Source organism: Gopherus flavomarginatus, chromosome 7, assembly GCF_025201925.1.
Source record: "Gopherus flavomarginatus isolate rGopFla2 chromosome 7, rGopFla2.mat.asm, whole genome shotgun sequence".
Classification (NCBI taxonomy): domain Eukaryota; kingdom Metazoa; phylum Chordata; order Testudines; family Testudinidae; genus Gopherus; species Gopherus flavomarginatus.
Window position 1 is genome coordinate 109890194 of NC_066623.1, and position 26605 is coordinate 109916798.

Genomic DNA, 26605 nt, shown 5'->3' on the forward strand with positions numbered 1-26605 from the left:
AACTTTTTCCCCCTAAGGTGACGCATTGCCTTAGGGGAGCTGTAGTTTGGCTTTGATGCTGCCAAGCTCCCTTGACAGACTGGACTCCTTGGCCGGAATATATGTCCCATGATGCACATGCAGTCATGTGACTCCCATGAGCCATCACACCACTCAGAGAAACTTTTTTGCATCGTCAATATTTTCCAGCCAGGGAGCCCAGCCTATAGAAGAGAATGGGGACGCCAAACCTTTAAACTACAACTCCCATGAGGCAATACAACACTACAGGGAGATGCCGTTTAATACTGAACTGACTTGAAACCAAACATTTCAGATCAGTTCAAGAAACTAAAATATTTCAAATTGGGTCAAATTGAAGAAATATTTCATTCTGGTTTTCCCCACAGATAATCAAAACAATCTGGCAAAGCTGAAATTTTCTGGCAGAAAATCTTGATGTTGTGGAAACTTGTGTTTTCTGTCAAAGTGATGCAGGTGGAAAACTCCAGCACAGCTGTAACAATTGAAGTGGTATGCTTGTGGATGCTGGGGGTAGGATTTGGAGAGTCTGCAATGGGGTTCTATACCTCCTTTGCATGCTCTGGTATGACCTCTTGTTCTCAGCAAGGTTTGGGGAGTGGTAGCAGGACATTGGAAAAGCAGGATGACCATGTGGCTCCAACACCTCCATCACACAGAGCTAACATCCTGAAGCACCAGTATCAGACATGTACGGTCTCCACTCCAATTCGAAATTATACTAGGATTCAGATCTTCATTTACACTAAGGCCTCAGCCCTGCACAGGCACCAACCTTCCTTTTTCAGAGTGGGTGCTCCACCTTCGCTCTGCCCCGAGACCCCCCTCTCCGCCTCTTCCACCAGGTCCCCACCTCTTCCTGTCCATGCCCCATCCCCTCCCCCAGAGCACCTGCCACCAAATAGCTGATAGATGGAGACCATTGAGCAGCTGATTGGCTGGGCCTGCCAAGCAGTTTATTGGCGGGTGGGTGCTGAGCACCCACTGTTTTTTTTTTCCATGGTGCTCCAGCCCCAGAGTCACTCACGGAGTACGCAGCTCTGGCAGTGTAAGAGGGCCTTAAGTGGGGTGTGTATTTCAGTAACAACTTCCAGAGCAGTGTAAAGGGGCCTTATGTGAGAATTCAGGCCACGGAGTACAGAAGTCCTAAAAAATCACTAACTACTGTGTAGACCTTGTTCTCATTCATACCACAACTAGAGGTGGGGGAAAATGTTATGACCAAAACATTTTTCAGCAAAAAATGCAATTTGAGCATTTCACAAGTTCATGTTGGTTTTGCCAAAGTGTGTGTTGGATTCCCTCCCCCGCCCCACAACAAAAACAATCTCAGAATGTTTCAATTTGACATTCTTGTGCCCATTGTGACAGACCCAAACCAGTAGGGTACAGGAGGAGTCTGGTAGAGGGCAAATATACTGGTTGAGTAGTTTTCTGTTCCCTGAGTGACCAGAGCAGGGGCTGCACTAGAGTAATCAGGAACCTGCTAGAACCAATTAAGGCAGACAGGCTGATTAGATCACCTGCAGCCAATCAAGGCAGGCTAATCAGGGCACCTGGGTTTAAAAAGGAGCTCACTCCAGTCAGGCAGGGGGGAGCCAGAGGAGAGGATGTGCGTGTGAGGAACTGGGAGCAAGAGGCACAAGGAGCTGAGAGTGAGAGGGTGTGCTGCTGGAGGACTAAGGAGTACAAGCGTTATCAGACACCAGGAGGAAGGTCCTGTGGTGAGGATAAAGAAGGTGTTTGGAGGAGGCCATGGGGAAGTAGCCCAGGGAGTTGTAGCTGTCATGCAGCTGTTACAGGAGGCACTATAGACAGCTGCAATCCACAGGGCCCTGGGCTGGAACTCGGACTAGAGCGCGGGCCCGGGTTCCCCCCAAACCTCCCAACTCCTGATCAGACACAGGAGGAGTTGAGCCAGACTGTGGGGAAGATCACTGAGGTGAGCGAATCTGCCAATAAGTGCTAGACCCACCAAGGTAGAAGAGGAACTTTGTCACACCATCTACTTGGCCTGATGCTTCTTTAACACAGTTGTCAGCTAATGTTTAATCACTGAATCTTTATGGTGAACACAGAGCACAGCAGGAGGAAAAATTGGGAAAATCCCAATGCCTCTGTGGCATGCGGGCAGAAGATGAAGGACATGTGTAAGTGAGCAAAGACTTCTTGACTTGACACTCCCAAACTGGAATTTATGAGAATCCAGATACAATAAAATAATATTAGCTAGAATTTGGCTGTACACTGTGTGTAGCAATGGAATTATGGCATGGAGACGAAACTGCCACATCACACATTCCTTGCTTTTACCACAGCTTCCCTATTGAGGAAATGAAATCTTTCATCTTGTCGGTTAATCTATAAAATAAAGAAACAGGGAGGAAAATCACTAGACTTGGAAGGACTAGGGAGAATATGGCTGCTTTGCAAGTTAGGAGTTTCCTTCACCCAAACTAAAAAGAAGAGATGCTTAGAGCAAATTGGCAAGCTATGTTTTAAAAGGTTCTCTATGCATCTTAGGGAATATAAATATGTCAGTAAAATAAGGGAAAACTGGTCTTGGGTTTTGGTTGTGTTGAAGCTTAAAGTGTGTTTATGTCCAGAACAATGTGTAAAAGTGTTGAACATACCTACTTCCTTTCATAAATTAATAGCAATTGCACTGACATAGGCTGTGGTGAATTTTGCTGTCTGCGTCTCTGAGTCATATTTTCTCACTTACACGCAAAACCAGGACAAAAATCCTGGCTCCATTGAAATCAATGGAGGTTTTGCCATTGTCTTTAACAGTGCTAGGATTTCACCTGCGGTTTCTATTACCGTTAACCCTGAGGAATCCAAAGCAGCACTGGGAAAGTGAGTGGTAGTCTACTCTGTCCTGATGTTTCCTCAACACAACTGTCCTCTAATTTCTAATTGCAGAATCTTTTCCGGTGGCAGCAATGTGGCAGGCAGAAAGAACCCAACTGGATTTTCAGGCCTTGGGTTGATTTGTTGCACCAGCAGTTAGAAAATAAGCGAAGCAAACAAATTAGATCTGGAACAATTGAGAGAGGTTATATATGGAACACCAGGATGTTACTTTTACAGACCCACTTGTCTGTCGACAGCTGCATTAGGTGTTTAGTACAGCCTGAGGATGATTTAAAACTCAAAGGTGAAAAGCTACAAGCAAAGAGCCCAGAGAATAGAAGCGAGAACTCCGGCAGCAGAGCAATGAAGCAGATTAATCTCAACCTGAAATATCAGCATGGCCATTTTTGATCAACTCTTGTACAAAACTGAGAGCAGTAAAGCTACCAGGAGCAAAATGCGACTCTGGGACCTCTTGTCTGGACCAAGAATTTTACAGAACTAAAAAGACTAATTCTTCCCAGAAGAATCAAGCCCAGAAGAATCAATGTTTCTTATATCCTGGGAGCTAAACTACAAAGAGAATATAATCATAGGCTTCCACCTTCTATCACCTTGATTTCATGATTCCTCAGGCCTTGGTTTACAGAATCATTGTGTAAAGTCAGGAGTTCATGCTCTTAGTGTGGGAAACTCATCCATGGTCCAAGAAGATCTGAGAGTTTCAATTTTCAGAATTTCCTGCAGATCATCCCACAGGAGAGGCAGGTTTGGGAAAGGTGGGCCCTTCAAACCTGGAGGCGTGTCAAGATCCTCATGGAAATCCCATGAGACATATGCGGAGCATTTGTGTGTAGGTGTGGAATTTTCTGACTGTTCTTAGGGAAAATTCATCATGGTCTCAGAAAATCAAAACTTATCCTTGTTTTCTTCCTTATCTCTAAAAGGAACCTTGAAAAATTGCCTGGTTAATAATGACGAAAGAAAAAAAAATCTACACATCGAGTTACCTACTACATACATGGCTCTGCTAATGCAAGTGAACAAAGCTAAGAATGGAGAGAAATCAGAGTAATAGGAAAAGAACCAGTCCAACAATCAGTGAATCTAATGGCAGACTCATTCCACTTGTAATCTAAGTGCAGCCCAGTTCTTTTTAAAAATAAATTGTTTATAAAATCAGAAAATAAAGAAATGTGGAAACCCTTCATGTAGGGCCAAAGCCTTTTGAAATCAGCAGGAAGACTCCGACTGATTGACATGAGGGGGTACCATGATTTGACAAAATAGCTTACAAATGTTCATATAATATAGTTGGATTAATTTTTCGTATTCTGTTAGACTACATTTTTTGTTTACATTTCTGGTTAAATATGTTTGGGATAATAACCAAATTTGGAAAAAAAAACATGATCTCTAGAATTTATTAAATCAATTTCAAAATATTTTCACTCTTATACTATTAAAACTTGCTGAACTAGCTTTTTGTTGTTCTTGTTGTATCCTATTTTTAGGGATTTTATTTATTATTTTATTTTTGCTTGAATGGTCTCCTGATTATATTTCCATTTCTAAGTGAGAGCCGTGACAAATAATTGAGTTTATGGCCACTTTTCCTAGAGATATATTTCCACCTCAGATTCAGTATTTTATTTTCTAGCATTGTCATTCCTGGGGGCCATTTTCCAGTGGTATTTGAAGGGTCATATGTCACAGATCTAACTGTGCAAAGCAGACACTGATCTACTAGGTCTTAGTGAGATGATTACTGATCCAAAAGTAATGGAACAAATATCAACCAAATGTAATATACAGCTCTCACAACTCAGCTGGTCCCAATGCACCAGACACTAAAAATGAGAGTGGTTAGATTTATGACCTTCTTTAGGTTACAAAATTTTGTAATTGCTCAACTATTTATTTATCCTCTTGCTGAAGAATGTTCCAAAATATCGAGTTTACAACCCAGGGGTTGTGTATAACAGTGGTAGAAGGAATTACGATTGAGAGTTTCAAAGCTACCAAAGAGATTTGGTTGCCCCGTTAATTTTAACAGGGATAGGTCATCCAACTCTCTGAAAAGGCTTTCCAGAATTTCAGCCTACAAAGTTTTCTCTCTACCGGCTCCAATCTTCTAGGAATTCAGAACATTATGAGCTCTTGACACAAGAGAAAAGGTGACAAAATCTAGAAATGCTGGGTTCTGATGTCTCAGTGCACCTTTGAGAAACCATTCAGATTCCAAGGTGCAAATGGACCATTGTGATCATCTACTTTGACCTCCTGCATAACACAGGCCAGAAAACTTCCCCAACCATGAGTTGCACTTCCAAATCTTCTCCTTGTAGAAATGAGCATATATGGTAGTTTGTTTGGTGTGGACTGGCCAGGTGTCACATTAAGAGATTATTGTGGTGACCTTTTTGCAGATTGTTCAGAATACCGGAAACATTTTGGGAGATGCAGAAATAACCATCAATGGAAAAGTTCCACAAAAATGTCATTTAGCTCAGCTATGGGGCAAAGCTCAGTTTTAATGTATATGCATACGCGATCTCTCTTAGGTGCTTAGTTGCATGGCTCCTCACAACATTTAATGTATTCATCCTCACAACAGCCGTGGGAGGTAGAGCAGTGCTATTATCCCCATTTCACAGATGGGGACCTGAGGCACAAGAGAGACCACGATCCCACAGGAGGTCTGTTGTGCAGCAGGAAACTGAATCCAGGTCTCTCTAACCTTAGGCTAGTGCCCTCACCACTGTATCTGACAACCTCAGACCTCATTAGGTACATTTGCATCACTTCTTGGCATCCTGCCTTCACCCTGCTTGAGTCCATCTTCTCTGTCTAGCCCGTTGCATCACATGTATCTCTGTGGCATCTTCTTAATATAACTGGGCTTACTATGCTTAGTGACTATATAGACACACTGGTATGTTACTATTTTATTCCTGTTACTATCACAGTAAGATGAGCATAAATACTCAAAGTGGCACATTGAGGATTTAGGGACTGATCCATAGCCCATTAGGTCAGAACAACTTTGTAACTCTTCTCAGTCTGCTTTGGAGCAATTTTGTATCTTTTGTGAACTTTGTCAGCTCCCAGTTCACCCCTTTTTCCAGATCATTTATGAATATGTTAAACAGCAGTGGTCAGTCCCAGTAGAGATCCTTGGGGGATACCACTATTTACCTTTCTCCATTGTAAAGACTGACCATTTTTTCCTCTCCTTGGTTTCTTTTCGTTTAACCAGTTACTGATCCACGAGAGGAACTTCCCTCTCATCCCATGACTGCTTACTTTGCTTACAAGCCTTTGTCAAGGGAGTCTGATGAAGGCTGTCTGAAAGTCCAAGTACACGGAATCAACTGCTTGTCCACATGCTTGTTGACATCTTCAAAAAACTCTTATAGATTAGTGAGGCATGATTTCCCTTTACAAAAGCTGTGTTGACTCTTCCCCAACATATTGTGTTCATCTATGTGTCTGACAATTCTGTTCTTTACTATAGTTTAAATTGCTTGATAATGAATTTTGGCTTATCGTCCTGTAATTGCCAGGATCACCTCTGGAAACTTTTTTTTTAAAACGGAGTTATATTAGCTATTCTCCCATCATGCAGTACAGAGACTGGTTTAAGCGATGGGTTACATAGCATATTTAGTAGTTCTGCCATTTCATATTAGAAATGTTGTTAAACACATTACCTCCTACCCTTCTGGGGATAGCTTTGCTTTAACAATGAATAGAGGGATCCCTATCTATCTCTTACAACCTTGCATGAGTTTGGGGAACTTAATAAATGTTTTTGAAGAGCTTTGAGATTCTTCAATGAAAAACCCCACAGAAATGCAAAATATTGTTACTAATGTTCTCAACATGAGTCGTGCAGCAATATCTCATTGGGACAAGTTCTGATGCCCTTATACTAAGTAATACTTTACTCCATGGAGTAAAGTGCTACTCAGTGTGACTAAAGGTGTCAGAATTTGGTTCACTGAAATCTTGAAATTACATGAAATATCAGATCTTTTTAGAATTCAAAACAAACCTAGAGAATTTAGTGAGAGCAGCCTCTTTGTTGGGTGTAGAAGCATTATTGAGCTTTGAAGAGTCTTGTTATTGTTGCCATTGAATGACAAAAAGTTACGGTGCCTTTATTAAGTTTTCTGTAAGCAACAGTGAATGCCTAGTAGCAGTTAGGATCCAGATGAGTGACATTGGAAAGACTTTTAGGGGCAATGTGAGATAGTGGAAAATGACTTTGTTCTGAGAGCTATCTTAATAGATTTAAGAACAAATTAGCTACTAATAGTAGTAGATATGAATCTTTTTTGGACTAGAACAAAATGTTCCATAATGAAACATGTGGTTTCACTTTGAAGCACATTCTGTAAATTGTCACCAGTGAAGCTAAGAATTTTTTGTTACTCACTGGTTTCACTCAGGAGGCAAAACTTTTAACCGAGCTTTAACTGTTTCTGTGAGAAAAGGCATAGCTTCGGTGTAATACGAATAGTTTTGCAGACCACATTGATTATGCATTTTGTGCCACTTTTTTCTAGCTGTACCCCTTTGGACCACTCTTGCAGTAGGTGAAGATTCGATCTCGCCCCAATTGAACCTTCACTCAAATCTAACATGAGCTTTTCTTTAAGTTAGGAAAAGTTTCCCTTTGATTTTGTATTATTTTTGTGTCTTTGTTCTGGGTACCTTATCATTCCCATGAGAGAGAGACTGTTGTATTCTGTTTCTAACCTGACCATAAGCAAGAATTATTGAAATTCTAGCAAAACACAAAATAAAAACACACACAACAACCCACATTTCTCATAGCAGTTCCAGTCAAAGTGTACATATATCAAGAAGTGGAAGTAGTTCAGATGGCAGTGGTGAAGGGATTCAGTTGACCTGGGTTCAAATCCCAGCACTAGGATAAACTTCTTGGGCAAGTCTCCTAACCGCTGTATGCATAAAATGGGGATAATAATACTTGAACCTGGGTCTTATACATTCCAGCTTATAGTCCTAACTACTGGATCGTCCTTGCTCAAACATAAAAAGGCTCCCCCATTGCTAGCCCCAATTTGGCTGCCCAAATATAATTACCATAACAGTCAAGACAATGATTGTTTGCTACAAAATGCGTTTTCTTCTAAAAGTGAAAGGAAAGAAAGAAAGGAAATATCTTTCCACCCTATATACAGCTTGACCTCAACAAAGGTAACTGCTTGTTAACAATAATATGATTTCCCACCGTAAGAACTCATTTGTTCCGTATAAGCCACAGACCAAAGTTGGAGGTGATGCAAAATCTCACTACCTCAATAGGAGGACCAGTGCATGGGGGGAGTGCGTAAGGTGCAAGAAGAGGTGGAGTTATACTCCCGTTGCTTCCCTCCCCTCTTTAGGTCATATTATTCAAAGATTCATAGATTCCCAGGCCAGAAGGGACCATCATCTAGTCTGACGTCCTGTATACCACAGGCCACAGAACTTCCCCCAAATAATTCCTAGAGCTGATCTTCTAGGAAAACATCCAATCTTGATTTTAAAATTGTCAGTGAGGGAGAATCCATCACAGCTCTTGGTAAGTTGTTCCAATGGTTAATTACTCTCATTGTTAAAAATGTGCACATTATTTCCAGTCTGAATTTAGGGTTCAAAAAAGAACTAGATACATTCTTAGAGGGCTGGTCCATCAATGGCTGTCCCTAGCCTTGATTTACCAGAAGCTGGGAATGAGGGACAGGGGATAGATCACTTGATGATTCCCTGTTCTGTTCATTCCCTCTGGGGCATCTGGCATTGGCCCGCTGTCGGAAGACAGGATACTGGGCTAGATGGACCTTCGGTCTGACCCAGTATGGCCGTTCTTATGGTCTTATGTCTAGCTTCAACTTCCCGTCATTGGATCATGTGATATCTTTTTCTGCTAGATTGAAGAGCTTGTTATTTAAATGTATCTTAGGTCATCAGGCATGGGAAGTACCACAGTTTACCACAGGTAAAAGCTAGACCTGAGAGGAAAAAGGTTTTACCATCCCTTGAACATGTTTTATTTCAGTTTTTTTCCTGTCCCAAACAAGAATGAAAAGTCAAAATGTTGACTTTTTCTGTAAAATGAAAACCTGGGAGGGAGGGGGAAAGTTAATCATTTCAAAATCTTTTTGTTTTGATTTTGACCTTTTTAATTTAATTTTGTATTCTAATTGCCTTTAAGTTTTTTAACCAAAAGGATGTTTTGAGCCAGAAATCTTTCCTTCCTAAAATATTGAAATGAAATGCTCTGACAGTTTCAAAACTTCTTTCCAAAAATTCTTCAAGTTGAAAAATGTGTCGAAACTGACACTTTCCCATGAAAAGTTTCTGTTTTGACAAATTGGTGTTTTCTGAGGGGAAAAAACATTTCATCAAAAAATTCCCAACCTGCTGTAGGAAAAGTCCTTCACCTCCTCATGTACCTTCACAGTGGCTGGTATAGTTCTTTCTATCAGACTTTTGTTAGACTGGTTACCCATTTACATATTATATTTATATGTGTTTGGCAGCTCAAAGACAAAGAACACAAGCCCTTCTTCAGGGGGGTCCTCAGGAACAGCTGCATCTGCTGTCCATATTTTTGAGCATGTACCAGTGTCTTCTCCCTCTTCGATGCCTCTTCAGTCAGATGAAGAAGACAGCCTTCCACCTCACCTCCTGCTACCAGATAGCATCAGCCAGCTGGAAGAGTTTGGCCGTCAGAAGAAATGGAGTAAGAAGCAGCACAAACACCATCGCCAAAGGCAGTTCAATGACCTGTGGGTTCGAATAGAAGACAGGTGAGTGATTGTTATTACTCCAGCACCTTGTTCCTCCCCATTGTCTCAAGATTTGACTGTTGACTCCCACTGATAGGCTGATGTAACAAACCATGAGTCATGAGGGGACTCTGGGGGTAAGGATTGGGGGCTGGGATGTGTGATGATATATTTCAGGCATAGAGGGGGGAATATGGGAGTTGGAATGGAGGCTAAACTGTTATAGATACATTGGATCAAAACTGGAAAGGAAAAGAGAGAGGTTGGCATGATGAGGTTTAAAATACAGGTTTATACAGGCCAGCTAACACACCAAAGGAAATGAAACAAACATTATTTGGAACTGGCTACTTATCTATCAATATAGATGTCCACCTTAGGGTTACATACTGGTATGCATCACAGTAATATCTGATGGCCTTCCATCTAAAATTGATAGCAATAGCACGGAGTCTGTGGTACTTCTCCTGTGTTGGGGTGAAAACTGTGCTTGGGGTATTTCTCTTTATTTGTGTATTTTGTAGGTTTTTTCAAACTATTTTATGTTGTGATTGGTTGAATTACTGATGATACAGGTTTTATTTCCTATTTTGAGTGGGTGTATGGACAGGTGAGGGTGTCACTGTTCTGAATGTGACCTGTGCTGTGGCGGAAAGGCTCTTTGGAAGAGGGAGGTTTTGCAGTGTCTCTTAAAGATGGTCAGAGTGTAGATTTTCCTGGTCTCATCTGGAATTTTGTTCCACAGATGGAGCCACTTTGACCCCAGCTCTCATGCACTCATTCCTGGCTTTTGTGATCTGAGTTATCCCAGAGGAGGGCAACCTCTTTGTTTTCCATTTGAAGGGTATCAAGTCCTCCAGCGTCCCAGCATTCCATAGGACTGCCTGTCCCAGCTCAACATCATGTGGGACAAAAGGGTGTGTTAAAGGCTCAGATCTGGTTGGAGCATGGGTGTTAGCCACATTTTCTGAATTATCTGTAAATTCAGGCTAACGGGCCAGGATACCTGCTATGCTATGTAGCTATGAGTTCAAACGGCTGAATGGAATTGGCTGTTCATTTTTTTTATTTATAACAAGTATTGCTTCCAAAAATGGTTTTGAAAAGGATAGTTCCCCAGCTTAGTGTTGCAAAGATGCTTTTTACTACCCCTACAGGATCTCATCTGAATCTGAACCTTTTATTTCTTTCCATTTGATGAGGACTGAGGACATGGTAAAATGTCAGTTTTCTGGCTCATGGAGCCTATGATGAACACGACTTTGCATAACATTTGCTTTGCGGCAGTGTTTCTAAGGAGGTATATGTGGGGTTGGGTGGGAGACCAAAGACCTAAAATGGAGAAGGGGGGAAAAATCTGCTTTAGTGCTTTCAGATGTTTTTGGTGCTGTTACAATTCTAAAACAACTTCCGTTTAAAAAAAAATTGCAAACTGTTAATCCAAAATCAGAGGCTCATGGGAAGCTTTGGTTTCCCAATAAAATGGATGTGGTATTGAAATTTACAAAACAGCTGCTGCATATTGTGCTTTTGGCAGTTCTGTTTCATCGGCATCAACTGCACGTTGGGGCTAGTGCTATGCATTGTACAGGGTGTTATTTTTTAAATGGTTCCATTCCCATTGGCTATAGTAGAACATAAGACTGAAGTTATTAGCGTCTGCAGTATGATTATTCCCTGAGCGGGTGCAATAGAATAATTCTGAGGCCAACCTGACTCCTTAACTGAAGATAAATTAAATGGGCTAGCTCCCCATCTGAGCTATGCTGATTTTACACCATCCTGGGCTCTGGCCCAGTATACCAAGAATGTTCTTCCAGTTCATGGCTGTTTCCTAGCTTCCCTATTATCAGGTTAAGTTATACACTGGAAACTTGGCAAGAGGAAAAGTTGCAGAAACCTGGGATAAGTTGGGGCGGGAAGGGGAACCTGTGTCATTTTTATTTCAGATGAATACCATGTAAAACTCAGTAGGTTTCCATCCAAAACCTTCAAACTTCAATATTTTCAGTTGAGTTTCAAAGCCAAATGTGTGAGTGGGGGAGCACGCATGCAAATTTAAACCAGATTAAAAGTTCTTGTTTGAACCCTGCTGAACTATGAAATCACTATGTTTCAGAGCTCTTTTCCAAAGCTTTATTGACCATGGATTAGAGGATTTTATGAGCCATGAATTGCAGGGCTTTTATGGACTGTGGATTAAAAGTCCATCTCCTACATGTCCATGGAAATCTTAGGGTGTTTTTTTAAGCTTCCAATACAGAAACAAAGGAAATGAACAAATGAGAACAATGTTAAAGGAACATCAAAGGTCTGAATTCAACCTATAAAAGCCAGGAAATCCATAATTAATGGTTCCACTAAGGCCTTAACTCACAGTATTTCTAGTCTGCTCTGGGGCTGTAGCCACCATCTGAAATAGTCTAATAAAGATGAGTCATTTAATGTCATACATTATTATTATTTATTTTAGAGATTTTCTCTCTCGTTTTATTCTGTCCTGAGAGCTGGGACATGCTATCACAGACAAACTGATATTCTCTAGATTTGTATAACATCAGGGGGTTCTGGTAGAAGATTTCTAGATCTGGAATTCACCTACCCTTGCTTCTCTGACAAAGCCAAGATTTGTTACAAAGCCAAACTATTTCATATGTGGGGGTTGAAAAATATAATTTTATTTCCATCAAAAAATTTTCAAATGCAACAGTTTCATTCCAAAATTTGTCATGGCTAATTTTGATTATTTTTTAAACAAAAAAACCTTAAACAAAATTAAAATTTCCCTTTCTAATGGCAGTGCTGGTTGTCAAAAATGAAATGAAAATTATAATGGTTTCATTTCAATTTTCAGAAATCTTCATTTTGTTTTAAATTTGTTTCTTTACATGAAACATTTTGATTTCCACAAAACTACATTTTTGATGAAAAAATGTTGAGCCGTTCAGCTACCTTAGCAGGGATGGGGAGCGGGGAAAAGGGGAAGTTTTGGGGGGGTGGGAGCATGGATGGATTGCACTGAATGGGTCACAGCTTCAGTAGGATGGGGAGAGTTTTACTGTTTCCATTGACACTGTCAACATAGTTTCCTCTTCTAATATAGATAGCTAATTACTGATTATATGTTTAGGGAAATAAATTGAAAGAATAAATAAATGTACATGGCACTATACTGTAGGCGTTTGAATGACAAGCAGACCAGGTCCTTGCCTTTAAGGGTTTAGACTCTAAAACCATAAGCAAAAAAATTCTACAAGACAGTAGAGACTATATACGCCATCGGTTGTTGACATTGTCATCTGAGCACTTTATAGAATAGAAGGTCTTTAGAAGTTCCTTACAGGTAAAGAGGCAAGGAGGTTGGTGAATGGCGGACTATTTCAGGTGCTGAGATAATTTGGAAGAAGGCAGAGAGTCTAGAGGAAGTGAAAGGGACAAATGAGATGGCGAGAAGGAAGGACTGGGTAGAGCAGGGGCAAATCAGTGATTAACTGCCTCACTGAGCCTTGAGCAAGAGATGGTAATGGGGTGGAGTTGTGGAGTGCATTGAAGGTGAGTAGAAAATTTTAAGAAGCGGGGAGGAGACTTGGTCAGAAAAGAAGGAAAGGACTAAGTGTTTCTAATGTAGCCATGGAACTGCAGGTCTGTTATTGGCTGAAAATGAAATAAAATCCCACTGTAAATTGGAATGGCATTTCCTTGATAGCCCGTTGGTGAATGTTCAACCCCAGATGAATGCAGTAACATTACAAACATACATTTCCTTTCAAAACGACAGCTATTTCAGCCTAAAAACTTTAAGCCAGTGATGAATGAAGAGTGACAATGTGCAATAAACTACCCTAATCTTGCCCACATATAGTGAACCTTATCAGTTGGGCTGGAATTTAAGCCAGTTAGTCTGTTATCCTTTCCTTCAAGACACTGTAGTGATGGAAAACAGAAAGCTGTCAATTTGTACAAACTTTTAATTCTGCTTAACTGCATCTGAAAGGTAAATTTTAGTAAATGAATCCAAATTGTTTCCTTTTCACAACACACAGTGCTGAAATATAGTACTTAGTTTCATTAAAGAGAAGGTTGCTTTTCTTTTTGGGAGACCAAGACACTTTTGAAGTCTAACAGGTAAATTGTGGTCAGATGACTCTTCCATACGGTGGCTTTGAGACTGAAATTTCCATTATTGGAGTTTTGTTTGTTTAAAATATTCCATCAGTCTCTCTGTTTAGTGTAGTGAATGCTAAAGGGACGCATAGCCACTGATGGACACTGTGGGCTCCATTCTCTGTTCCAGCCAATCTATGCTCAACACAGGAAATGGAGAGGGGGTAATGGTGGCTTTATGGTTTGTGTTTCCCCTCTTGTCAGATTGGCTGGAGCCCTGTCTAGACCCCAGCATTGGTTAGAGAGTAGCCTTGGGACTTCTCTAACTTGTGACCAGTTACCTGTGACTCCAACGAGCAGTTCCAGCAGCCAGGAACAGAGAGGCTTGAGCCAGGCCTGTCAGGTACCCAACACAGGCAGTCAGGACAAGGGTCAGAGCAGGGACAAACCTGAGGCAGGGAGTAGCGGAGGAGTGCGTAGTCAGGTTCCAGGTCAGGGCCGATACCAAGGGTCAGATTTCAGGATGTGAGTCACAAAGTGAAGTACAAATCAAGCTGAGGGAAAAGCCAGGAGGTCAGGAGCAAGGAATGGTTGTGGCAACTACAGGGAATCCACACTGTTGCCTAGACACTTCCTGGAATACGCCGTATTTTTATATAGGGTGGGGAGCCAATCAGGAGCCATGGGGCTGGTGTCTGTCAGAGATCTTTGAGGCGGGACTTCCTCTGGTCTGTGTCCACAGTGGGTCATGAGCAGTGGATCGCAAACTGGTTACAGAATGAAGATGCCAGCTTCTGGGTGCTAGACCCACAGAGCCCTACGATGTCTGCCTTTCCAGTCCATGCCTCCTTCAGGCTCCCTACACTAAGGAACTGCAAGATGGGGATATAGAGCTGCTACCCTGACCCTGCACCACCTGGAAATTCCCCCTCGACTGAGGCCATGTCACCTCCAGAGCATCATAAAGGGGCAACAAAACTATCTGATCTTCTTTTTCACTGCAGTATGTAACCCTAAGTAAGTTACTGCAACTTGTGTCCACTTCCTGATTAAATATTAAATACTTCCCCATCCACCATTTCCTTCTTCCTTCTCCCCAGATAATTGTTTCTTTTCAGATAACTTTGTGATATCACCGTGATGCATCCATGAGTGCCCTCAAACAAGAAAGGATATTGGCTTGATTTCCTTCTGACTTGTTAGATAACAAGCTTTAATTATTGCTTTTCAACAAATATTCAAGTGACTACAAAATGCAGCCAGTTATTAACCAGTTCAGTGTAAACATCAGCTTCCAAATGTCTCCTGAGTGACTTGGAGACTCTTACATTTGTTCTTAAGGAGTTCTATTTTTTATGAAATGAAATATGAAGTTCCTGGCCAAATCTTGTTTGCTGTTCTCTCGTGAGTAGTCCCATTGAAATAGCTATGTGGGATTTTGGTTGGATGGTATTGCTTTCTTGATTTAAAAGTAAGGAAGTGAGACTTTAAGTATGTGCATACCTCCATTGCACATAGTCCCAAGTGCACATGTGCTTAAAGATGTGTCTGTGCTTTATTGGATCAAGCCCTGATTTAGCTTTGGAAAACACAGACAGCTAGGAATCATGTTTACTCTGAGTGGTCCCACCAACTTCATCAGGATGACTTGCAATTAGATCTGGTCGGGAATTTTTCAGTGAATTGTTTTATTGTTGAAAAATGCTGATTGGTCTAAACTGAAATTCACGAAACAGAATCAGGTTTGATGAAATGCCCAAGTAAAGGGAAAAACAATGTCAAGGAAAACAGTTTCAGAACTTTTTAAATGAAAAATGTTTCTTTTCCAGTTCAAAATGACTTTTGGATTAGAAATTTAAGCTAATGAGACTGAAAAAGGATAAAACTAAAGAAACAAAAAGAAAGAAATTAATAATCAGAGAGTTAAAGGCCAGAAGGGACCACCAGAGCATGTAGTCTGACCTCTAGCACCCACACACTAAACCCAACAACCAAAATTAGACCGAAGTATTACAGTCCAGAGGAGACTAAATGATCAAGTGTCACAAGCAGAGAATAGGAGAGACTGATATATACCAGTGACCAAGGCCCCACTGTGACCTAATTGATTGAGTTAGATATACCTAGATGACCTTGGCAAGTGATCCATACCCCACATTGCAGAAGAAGGTGAAAAACCTGCAGAGTCACTGCCAATCTGACCTGGCAGAAAAAAAAATCCTGACTCCACATATGGCAGTCAATTAGACTGTGAGCATGTGAGCAAGAAATGGCCAGCAAGCACCCAAGAGAGAGAATACTCTGTGCCATCTCGGAACACTGGCCATCCCCATTCCATATCCCATCTCCCCCCATGGCCATTCCTGAAGATACTCATGTAAGAGACCAAAAGGAGAGAGAGAGAGAGAATACTTGGGGGGATCCCTTCCTGACCCTTGCAGGAGACTGGCTGAAGCCCTGAATCATGAGATTTTTAGATACATAAGACATAAACTAGAAGGAACATCCAGGGATGCCCCCTCCCATCACAAACAACCCTGTCATACAATGCCACTCATAAATTTGTCCCGCTCTCTCTTAAAACTAATTAACTTGCTTGCCCCACAACTTCTATTGGACAAGAAAAAAATGTTTTGAAATAATCTAAACAAAATATTTCCATTGATCCAAACTAAAAAAAAATAATCAGGTTTTCAGTTCATGAATAAGGCTAAGATTTAGTCACGGGTATTTTTAGTAAACGTCATGGAAAGGTCACAGGCAATAAACAAAAATTCATGGCCCATGGCCTGTCCATGACTTGTACTATATACCCCTGAATAAATCTGGGGTTCTCTGTGGGTGGAGCTCTGGAGGTGCTGTGGGTGCTGTGGAGGGGGGGCTCCAGGGCACCACAGGTGCTTTGGGGCAGGAGGTGGCCCGGGGGCACTACAGGTGCTGAGGGGGGGGTAGCCCGGGATCGCTGCTGGTGCTGGGGGTGGTAGTGGCCTGTGGCACGGGACCACCACTAGTGCTCCAGGAGGCGGGGGTGACAGTGTGTGACCCAGGACCATTGTCGCTGCTGATGGGGACGGCAGCACACCTTCCGGGACCACCGCTGGTGCTCCGAGGGGGCGGGGGAGTGGCAGAACATGGCCCAGGACCATCACTACTCCTGCGGAGGGCGGGCACATGGTGGCCTGAGACCGCTCCAGCAGTAGCCAGTGTAGCTGGCCCGGAGGCTGCCCAAGGTGCTTAGGCAGCTCTGGTATTAGTCGAACCCGCTGCTGCAGAAGACATAGAAGTCCCAGAAAGTCACAGAATCCGTGACCTCCATGACAGACTCGCAGCCTTATTCATGAATTGTTTTCAGCTTTTCACTTTTTGTCCTGAGTCAAGAAGGGAAAACAAATTTGAACTCTCAAAAATATTGATGGAACAGGAAAATCTTTTCCCGCTTTGCTCTACTCACTGTAGTGATATTATCCTGTTGCTTCTGAGTCACACAGCAGATAGAAAACTCTTTAATGGCCCTTTAATGTTTGTTAGTCACTTGAGTTTTTCAGGTGAAAGGTGTTATGTAAAAGCATTCGTTTTTATTAGTTATTATCTTTTATTTATCAATCAGAATATAATCCCCAATCAGGACCAGGAATCAATCATCTATTATTTTTTGATGAGAAACTCATTAGTCATAGCAGCAAAGAATCCTGTGGCAGCTTATAGACTAACAGACGTTTTGGAGCATGAGCTTTTGTGGGTGAATACCACTTCGTCAGATGCATATAGTGGAAATTTCCAGGGGCAGGTATCTATATGCAAGCAAGAAGCAAGCTAGAGATAACGAGGTTAGTTCAATCAGGGAGGATGAGGCCCTGTTCTAGCAGTTGAGGTGTGAAAACCAAGGGAGGAGAAATTGGTTTTGTAGTTGGCAAGCCGTTCACAGTCTTTGTTTAATCCTGAGCTGATGGTGTCAAATTTGCAGATGAACTGAAGCTCAGCAGTTTCTCTTTGAAGTCTGGTCCTGAAGTTTTTTTGCTGCAGGATGACCACCTTAAGGTCTGCTATAGTGTGGCCAGGGAGGTTGAAGTGTTCTCCTGCAGGTTTTTGTATATTGCCACTCCTAATATCGATTTGTGTCCATTTTCCTTTTCCTTAGAGACTGTCCAGTTTGGCCGATGTACATAGCAGAGGGGCATTGCTGGCATATGATGGCATATATTACTTTGGTGGACGTTCAGGTGAATGAACCGGTGATGGTGTGGCTGATCTGGTTAGGTCCTGTGATGGTGTCGCTGGTGTAGATATGTGGGCAGAGTTGGCATCGAGGTTTGTTGCATGGATTGGTTCCTGAGCTAGAGTTACTATGGTGCAGTGTGCAGTTACTGGTGAGAATATGTTTCAGGTTGGCAGATTGTCTGTGGGCGAGGACTGGCCTGCCACCCAAGGCCTGTGAAAGTGTGGGCTCATTGTCCAGGATGGGTTGTAGATCTCTGATGATGCGTTGGAGGGGTTTTAGCTGGGGACTATGTGTGATGGCCTGTGGAGTCCTGTTGGTTTCTTTCTTGGGTTTGTCTTGCAGTAGGAGGCTTCTGGGTACACGTCTGGCTCTGTTGATCTGTTTCCTTATTTCCTCGTGCGGGTATTGTAGTTTTGAGAATGCTTGGTGGAGATTTTGTAGGTGTTGGTCTCTGTCTGAGGGGTTAGAGCAGATGCGATTGTACCTCAGTGCTTGGCTGTAGACAATGGATCGTGTGATGTGCCCAGGATGGAAGCTGGAGACAGAAAGGTAGGCATAGCGGTCGGTAGGTTTTCGGTATAGGGTGGTGTTAATGTGACCATCACTTATTTGCACCGTCATGTCTAGGAAGTGGACATCCCGTGTAGTTTGGTCCAGGCTGAGGTTGATGGTGGGGTGGAAGCTGTTGAAATCGTGGTGGAATTTTTCCGGAGTCTCCTTTCCATGGGTCCAGATGATGAAGATGTCATCAATGTAGCGTAGGTAGAGAAGGGGCGTGAGTGGATGAGAGCTGAGGAAGCGTTGTTCCAGGTTGGCCGTAAAAATATTGGCTTATTGTGGGGCTATGCGGGTGCCCATAGCGGTGCCACTGATCTGGAGATATATATTGTCATCAAATTTGAAATAGTTGTGTGTGAGGATAAAGGAACAGAGCTCAGCAGTCAGTTGTGCTGTGGCATCATCAGGGATAGTGTTCCTGACAGCTTGTATTCCGTCTGTGTATGGGATGTTTGTGTAGAGAGCCTCTACATCCATGGTGGCTAGGATGGTGTTTTCTGGAAGGTCACCAATGCATTATAGTTTCCTCAGGAAATCAGTGGTGTCACGGAGATAGCTGGGAGTGCTGGTGGCATAGGGTTTGAGTAGAGAATCCACATATCCAGACAGTCCTTCAGTGAGAGTGCCAATGCCCAAGATGATGGGGCGTCCAGGATTTCCGCGTTTGTGGATCTTGGGTAGTAGATAGAATAACCCTGATCGGGGCTCTAAGGATATGTTGATTTGTTCCGGTGCTAGTGTAGGGAGTGTCCTGAGTAGATGTTGCAGTTTCTTAGTGTATTCCTCAGTGGGATCTGAGGGAAGTGGCCTGTAGAATTTGGTATTGGAGAGTTGTCTGGCAGCCTCCTTCTGGTAATCAGACCTGTTCATGATGACAATAGCACCTCCTTTATCAGCCTCTTTGATGATAATGTCAGGGTGGTTTCTGAGGCTGTGGATGGCATTGTGTTTTGCACGACTTAGGTTATGAGGCAAGGCGATGTTGTTTTTCCACAATTTCTGCCTGTGCACGTCGGCGGAAGCATTCAATGTATAGGTCCAGACTGTCATTTCAACCCTCAGGAGGAGTCCATGTGGAGTTCTTCTTCTTGTGCTGTTGGTGGGACTAGCACTGCGCTGCCATGGAGAGGTGTTTTGTGGATAAATACATTAAAGACCATGAGGTGCCGAGCGACAGTAGTGAAGGCGCTGGGATGTAGGTGCTTCAGATAGATAAATTCTCGTGTGATCACCAGACTTCTAGGCACTGAGGCTTTACATCAAATATCAAGAGACTCACCCTAAAATCATATGAGTTGGCAGCCTTAATACAAGAGCCTTTTAACATAGATTAATAGAAATGTTATTAGTCATGTGTACCAAGTTCCTTTGTAGATACAGTAATTCATAATTATACTTGGTAATATCAAAATATTTGTACTTTGAAAATGTCTGGGGGGATTTTCCAAAGCATTGGTGGTAAATGTCTGTTGAAGTTGGTGGTAAAACTCCTTTACTTCAGTGGCAGTACTGTTAGGCCAACAGCGAGTATGTTTGAAAATCCATCTTGTATTCCATATTCTGTGTTTATGGCCCGAATGTTCAAAGAGTTGTGAACTTTGCTTAATTTTTTAAAAATAGTTAATGTGGGTTCTTTTCATTGCCCTTCTGGTTTCTGAGCCATCAGGGTGCATTTTGGCCACATTTTCAAGCTGGTCTCGGCAACTATGGAAACTTACTTTATTTAAACGAAATCTGAGATGAAAGATGGTCCATTGGTCATGGCAGTAGACCTGCGTTCAGTTCCCTGTTCTGTTGCAGGCTTCTTGCATGACCTGCATGTGTCACTTAGTTTCCCAGTTGCCTAACTGCCAAACGTGAGACTAGCACTGTGCTGCCACAGAGGGATGTTTTGTGGATAAATACATTTAAGACCATGAGGTGCTGAGCGACAGTAGTGAAGGCGCTGGGATGTAGGTGCTTCAGATAGATAAATTCTCATGTGATCACCAGACTTCTAGGCACTGAGGCTTTACATCAAATATCAGGAGACTCACCCTAAAATCATATGAGTTGGCAGCCTTAATACAAGAGCCTTTTAACATAGATTAATAGAAATGTCAGGCTGGAAGGGGCCTTGAGAAGTCATGAAGTCCAGCCTCCTGTCATGAGGCAGAACCAAGTAAACCTAAACCATCTCTGACAGGTGTTTGTCCAACTTGTTCTTAAAAACCTCCAGTGATGGCGATTCCAACCTCCCTCGGAAGCCTGTGCCACAGCTTAACTCCCCTTAAAGTTAAAATGTTTTTGCTACTATCTAACATAATCTCCCTTGCTCCAGATTAAGCCTGTTACTTCTTGTTCTTCCTTCGGTAGACAAAGAGAAAAGTGATCACAGTCCTCTTTGTAACAGCACATTTGAAGACTGTTATCAAGTCCCTCAGTCGTCTTTTCTCAAGACTAAACATGCCCAGTTTTATTAACCATTCCTCAGAGGTTAGGGGTTTTTTGTGCTCTCCTCTGGATTCTCTCCAATTTGTCCTCTTCCTTTCCTAAAGCATAGTGCCCAGAATTGAACACGATACTCCAGCTGAGACCTCCCCCGTGTCAAGTAGAGCAGGACAACGACCTGCCATGTCTTGCATACAATACTTCTGTTAATACACCCCAGATTGATATTAGTCTTTTTCTCAGCTGCAGCACATTACTGATCATATTCAGACTATGATCCACTATAACCCCGGAATCCTTTTCAGCAGTACTAGCCAGTTATTCCCTTTTGTGTAACTGTGCGTTTGAGTTCCTTAAGTACTTTGCACTTGTCTTTACTGCATTTTACCATGTAGACTATTGTCAGAGGAACACATTCTTGTCTCAATTACCAGGATGCAATCCCACTATTAATTATTATTATTATTTATTATATATCATCAGAGTGCCTACAAAGAGAGAACAAAAAGACAATCTATGCCACCAATCTATACCATTTAAGTATAAAATGAGACAAGTCAATGAAGTTGCACTGGCATAACTGAAAGCAAGATTGGATGCAATATCTGTGCTTAATATTTACTGTATCCTGGTAAAAGTGATGGGTGTATAGAATCTTTGCAGAAGTTGAATAATGGCATAGCATAACTCAGCGCAATATGAATAAGAGGCAAATCTTTTTACTGTAGCCTGTGATACGGTGTTGACATAGTTTCTCTCCTGGTTTTTATTAGTGCTTCTTGGATTAGCAGGTTGGTCAAAGTGCACACAGTGTATTAATTAAGATAGTAAAACGTGTTCAGTTTAGAATTCTGTCATGCATCACAACAAGAAATCGAAAACTTTAACACGTGTCTTAAACTCTAGCATGATCACGCTAATACACCAAATTTGGCAGCCTGCTAGGGGTGATAATGTCTTTCACCTTATAAAACTACAAGGTTCATTTGTTATTCTCCAGACATATCTAAAGAGATGCACAGCCATGATTTCATATGATAAACAGGCTATGGGTCCAAACCTACTTTTTGTTCATTCTGTTAGTTTCACTGGGCTTAAGTTTCCTAATGTTCTTGAGAAACTTGCATTGCTGAAATGTGATCAAAGAAATATGCCGAGCTATCAACTTTTTATTTTCCAAAAAAATCTAAAGAAAACTCTCATTGTTTTTTATTTGTCATCATTTAAGAGATTTACATCACTTTGATAACCATGGAGTATATGGTGCAGTATCTACACTTAGAGACAAAGTTTCTTTCTTTCTTTCTGATAATGCGCACATCTGCCCAAAGAATCAAAGGCGTGACCTCATGTCCCCCACCCCACATCAACCAGCTGAGTGTTGCAGGTGAGGGAGGGACAGGCTGTATCGCCGTTGGGCAGAGCTGTTCCTTGAAGCCACAATACAGTCCTCCGTAACTAGCCCAAGGTTACCAGGTGCATAAATCAGAGGCAGGAATAGAACCCAAAAGTTCCAACTCCCAGTCTCCCACTCTAACCACTAGATGTCACTTCTGTGTACAGTGGGCACTTATAAGAGACAATATCAAGCAGATTTCATAAAATGTACCTTCAATCAAAAAGGACATTTTATGGTTCTCCAGTAGGAAATAGGGCAGGCTACAGAAGTACAAATTTCCTAAAAAAATAATTCTCCAAAAGTCCATGGATGATTTTGCTATTCATGACAGGTTTCAGAGTAGCAACAGTGTCAGTGTGTATCCGAAAAAGAACAGGAGTACTCATGGCACCTTAGAGACTAACACATTTATTTGAGCATAAGCTCTTGTGGGCTCCAGCCCACTTCATCAGATGCACAGAATGGAACATAGTAAGAAGATACATAGATACATACAGAGAACATGAAAAACTAGAAGTAGCCATACCAACTGTAAGAGGCTAATTAAAATCATTTTAAGTAATTAGTCTCTTACAGTTGGTGTGGCTACTTCCACTTTTTCATGTTCTCTGTATGTATCTATATATCTTCTTACTATGTTCCATTCTGTGCATCTGATGAAGTGGGCTGGAGCCCACGAAAGCTTATGCTCAAATAAATGTGTTAGTCTCTAAGGTGCCGTGAGTACTCCTGTTCTTTTAGCTATTCATGTTAGCACTCTAAAACACTGCAACTTTTTATTTTATTTTGGTCAAGTGCACACAAATTGTGCTTTCAGATCTGTCTACAGAACTGTCACTGACTTGACTGGCATTTCTGCATGTCTCTCTGAGGGCAGAAATTAGCCTGCACAACTGTCTGGCTTTCAGAAGCATGAAGAAACAGGCAACACATTTTGTATTCTCTTCACTACTTTCAACGATAAACTACCTTAAGCAAAGGGGGTTTTTTTGTTTTGTTTTTTGGGTTTTTTTTTGGCAAAATGAGGCAAATAAACATCTAGAACTGAACATTTGTATCTTGCTGGTAGAGGATTTTGAGCAGTCTCTGAATCTAAATTCTGTATTTGTTACTGGTTAAATATTTCCAGCTAGGTGAATGAGTGAAACTAATCAAGCTAGAGGCCAGATCGGCAAAGATTTTTGTAGGTATAGTTACTCTCTACTCAGGAATCCAAGAACATTTTCCCTTCCTTTCTTCTCGGTGTGCTAATAGGAATGAAAATGCAGGCACACAATTTGGTATGGATCTTATACAGAAATATCTCTTTCATTTCTGTTTTCTAGTACTTGCATGGCATCTAGTGTTTAAGAAGGGAGGGATAGGTCAGTGGTTTGAGCATTGGCCTGCTAAACCCAGGCTTGTGAGTTCAATTCTTGAGGGGGCCACTTAGGGATCTGGAGCAAAATCAGTACTTGGTCCTGCTAGTGAAGGCAATGGGGCTGAACTCCATGACCTTTCAGGGTCCCCTCTAGTCCTAAGAGATAGGATGTCTCCATTAATTACTTGAGGGGAGGGATAGTTTCAGTGGCTTGAGCATTAGCCTGCTAAACCCAGGGTTGTGAGCTCAGTCCTTGAGGGGTCCATTTGGGGATTGGTCTTTCTTTGAGCATAGGGTTGGACTAGATGATCTCCTGAGGTCCCTTCCAACCCTAATAATCTATGATACATATAAATAATATTGAGTTTCTTTGCTTGAAGAAGTATAACCCTGCGGCAACCATGTTTTGTTAAGCCACATCAGGTCTGTCTGGCATGGAATAAATAAAGTGTTTGGTTCGGATTTGGTTGTAAGAACTGGTAGCTGCCAAGCTATAACAATCATATCCCTTATACTAAATTAGGTGATGCGCATGCCCTCAGACTACATAGCAGAATTCTACTTACAGGAGGTCTTGAGGTTAAGGCACAGGACTACCGACTGGGCTCAGGTCCTGACTCTGCTGGATTTATTCTGTGTCCTTAGGCAACATGTTTAATTTCTCTGTGCCTCCATTCCCCATCTTTTGTTTGTATTTTGTATCTCTCTCTCCCACCCTTTTTCTGTCTTGCCTGCTCAGGCCCTGATCCTGCAAAGACTTACACGAGGGCTGGCACTTGTAAAAGCTTTTGAAGGATCAGGGCTTTGGGGCAGCGAACTATTTGGGGAAGGTACTAGGGGTATGTATAGCACCTAACACGGTGGTTCAGAGTTAGCTCAGGTATGTCTACATATGCTGCAATCACACCTCCTGCCTGCAGAGTAGAGATACTCTAAGGATCTGGGCCTTGATGTCTGTGAACAGTGTCCTACAGGCACCTAGAACAGAGGACCAATTAGCAGAATCCTTTGTTATCTGTTGTGTTACTTTTTTTTCAGAGGCTTGTAAGGTACTGTTTGCTGGCACCTGTTGGAGGAAAGATGCTTGTACTATAAATGGAAAAGAAATTTGATTTTTACGTACATACTTTTTAATGTTTGATCTGTTGGTCACAATTGTGCTAAATTAGGATGTGTTTCAGACGCAGGATTCACACTCCAAACTCCACTGGAGGTCATGGTAGTTTTGGGCTCAGGATTGGACCCTTGTACAAAAAAAGTCTGGAGAAAAATATGGGATTTTCCATTGAACAGGTTGCTACTAAGTGGGCTTGACTCTGTGTAAATGCAAGGATTTTTTGCAGGCTATTTTTAGCCCAATCCAGGAACAGATCCCTATGAGGTCTGGTATACAAGAACTTTGCTGTGAGGTTTCCGAACACTTGTGATTCTATGTTGTGAGAACAGAACATTTATGTTTAACCAGAGCATATGTTCCTTCAGCTACTCAGAGGAACGGCAGGCCGTGCACATGATCCATGCTCATGTTTATTGTTGCCTGTGAACAACCATGTGCAGCAAACAGACTCTGGAGGAAAGCTTGTTAGCAGATGTCCTGATGGTCCTTCCAATTTATAAATATGAGCCTCTACATTTATGTTTTCCATATCCAGAGCTTTCACTTGCCAGATGTTCCCACGGCTGGGTCCTTGAAGTCTTTAATTATGAGGATGCTTGGCATAGCGTCTATTTCATCGAAAAGAAAAGAAAATCAGATTGCTGTCTCCTATCAAACAGCTGAGGGGGGATGGAAATCCACTCTTTACACTAAAGTGGCTTTTCATATCCTGAATCTGAGATGCACTTTATACAGCTCTGTAAAATTCTGTGGATCCTGCAAAGCTGAATAAAAGTGCATCTCAGATTTAGGTGCCTCTCAGATAAATACACTCACCTGGGTATCTTTTTTTTTGGACAGGCTATTAAAATACAAGTAAAAAATAGTGTTTTCACCCTGATAGTGATGCTAATTTTACAAGGCTTGATTTAAGTTCGCATTTCATTTAGATTGAGCACGTGCTTTATTATTTTTGGATGCATTTCTTAAGATAAATAGTGGTGAATGGAGTTAAAGCAGGGATGAATTCAACCCAATATCTATCAATTAAATACAAAATGGATAATAGGACCAGAATCAGCTTGGAATTCAAGCATCTCAAACTCCAAGCCCCCATGCTAAAAAAAGGTTTTGTCACCTCCGCCATAGAATTCCCCCTTCTCCAAACATTAGAGATCTCTCTGTGGGTTACGCACTTGGGAACATTTTCGCTGACCAAGGTAGCCAAGGGCAGAATGAGAACCACAGAGAATTATACCCATGATGTTCACCCATGAAATGAGCAATTTGAGAAAACTGGGAGCAAAGACTATTTCACTAGAAGCAGCTCAGTATCTATGGGGCCAAGTACAGTGCTGCCACTGAGAAGCGTTGCAAATGTGCAAACTGGCTGAACGGGTTCACAAAAAACTTAGATATGGTTCCAGGGAGACACTTAAGTCATTTCCAGATAAGGTCCTAATTAATATGTATCACAGGGAAACCCTGATTAGCTAGCGCGATTTTAAGCATTGCTGCCTGTCAGAGATCTTTGTACAAGTAAGTCCTGGCATGTCCAGGACTTCTGAGGGTACTTTACTTTGCTCTGGAAATGTTTTGAGATGGAGACTGGTTCTACTATAGGTGCTTTGTAAGACATAGGAAGTAGCATGTGTTTTGTGGGCAACTAAAGGCGTAATGACCTTCACATTTTAAACTGGCAAATAGACAACCTGAAACGTTTCCCCCCAAGCCTCAGACCCTCAAGTTCAGGGAA

At 41.9% G+C, this 26605-nt stretch overlaps 1 protein-coding gene across 2 annotated transcripts in view; it reads left to right on the plus strand.

Moving 5' to 3' along the window:
- The window catches only part of TRABD2B (TraB domain containing 2B), a 396077-nt gene that overhangs the window by 359440 nt on the left and 10032 nt on the right, over positions 1-26605 (plus strand). The window contains exon 6 of one of the 2 annotated variants that reach the window (XM_050961708.1): positions 9435-9704. The exons of the other annotated variant lie outside the window; for it this stretch is intronic. Coding sequence (XP_050817665.1) covers positions 9435-9704 — 270 coding nt within the window. The remainder of the gene's footprint in view (positions 1-9434; positions 9705-26605) is intronic. 2 annotated transcript variants of the gene reach the window in all.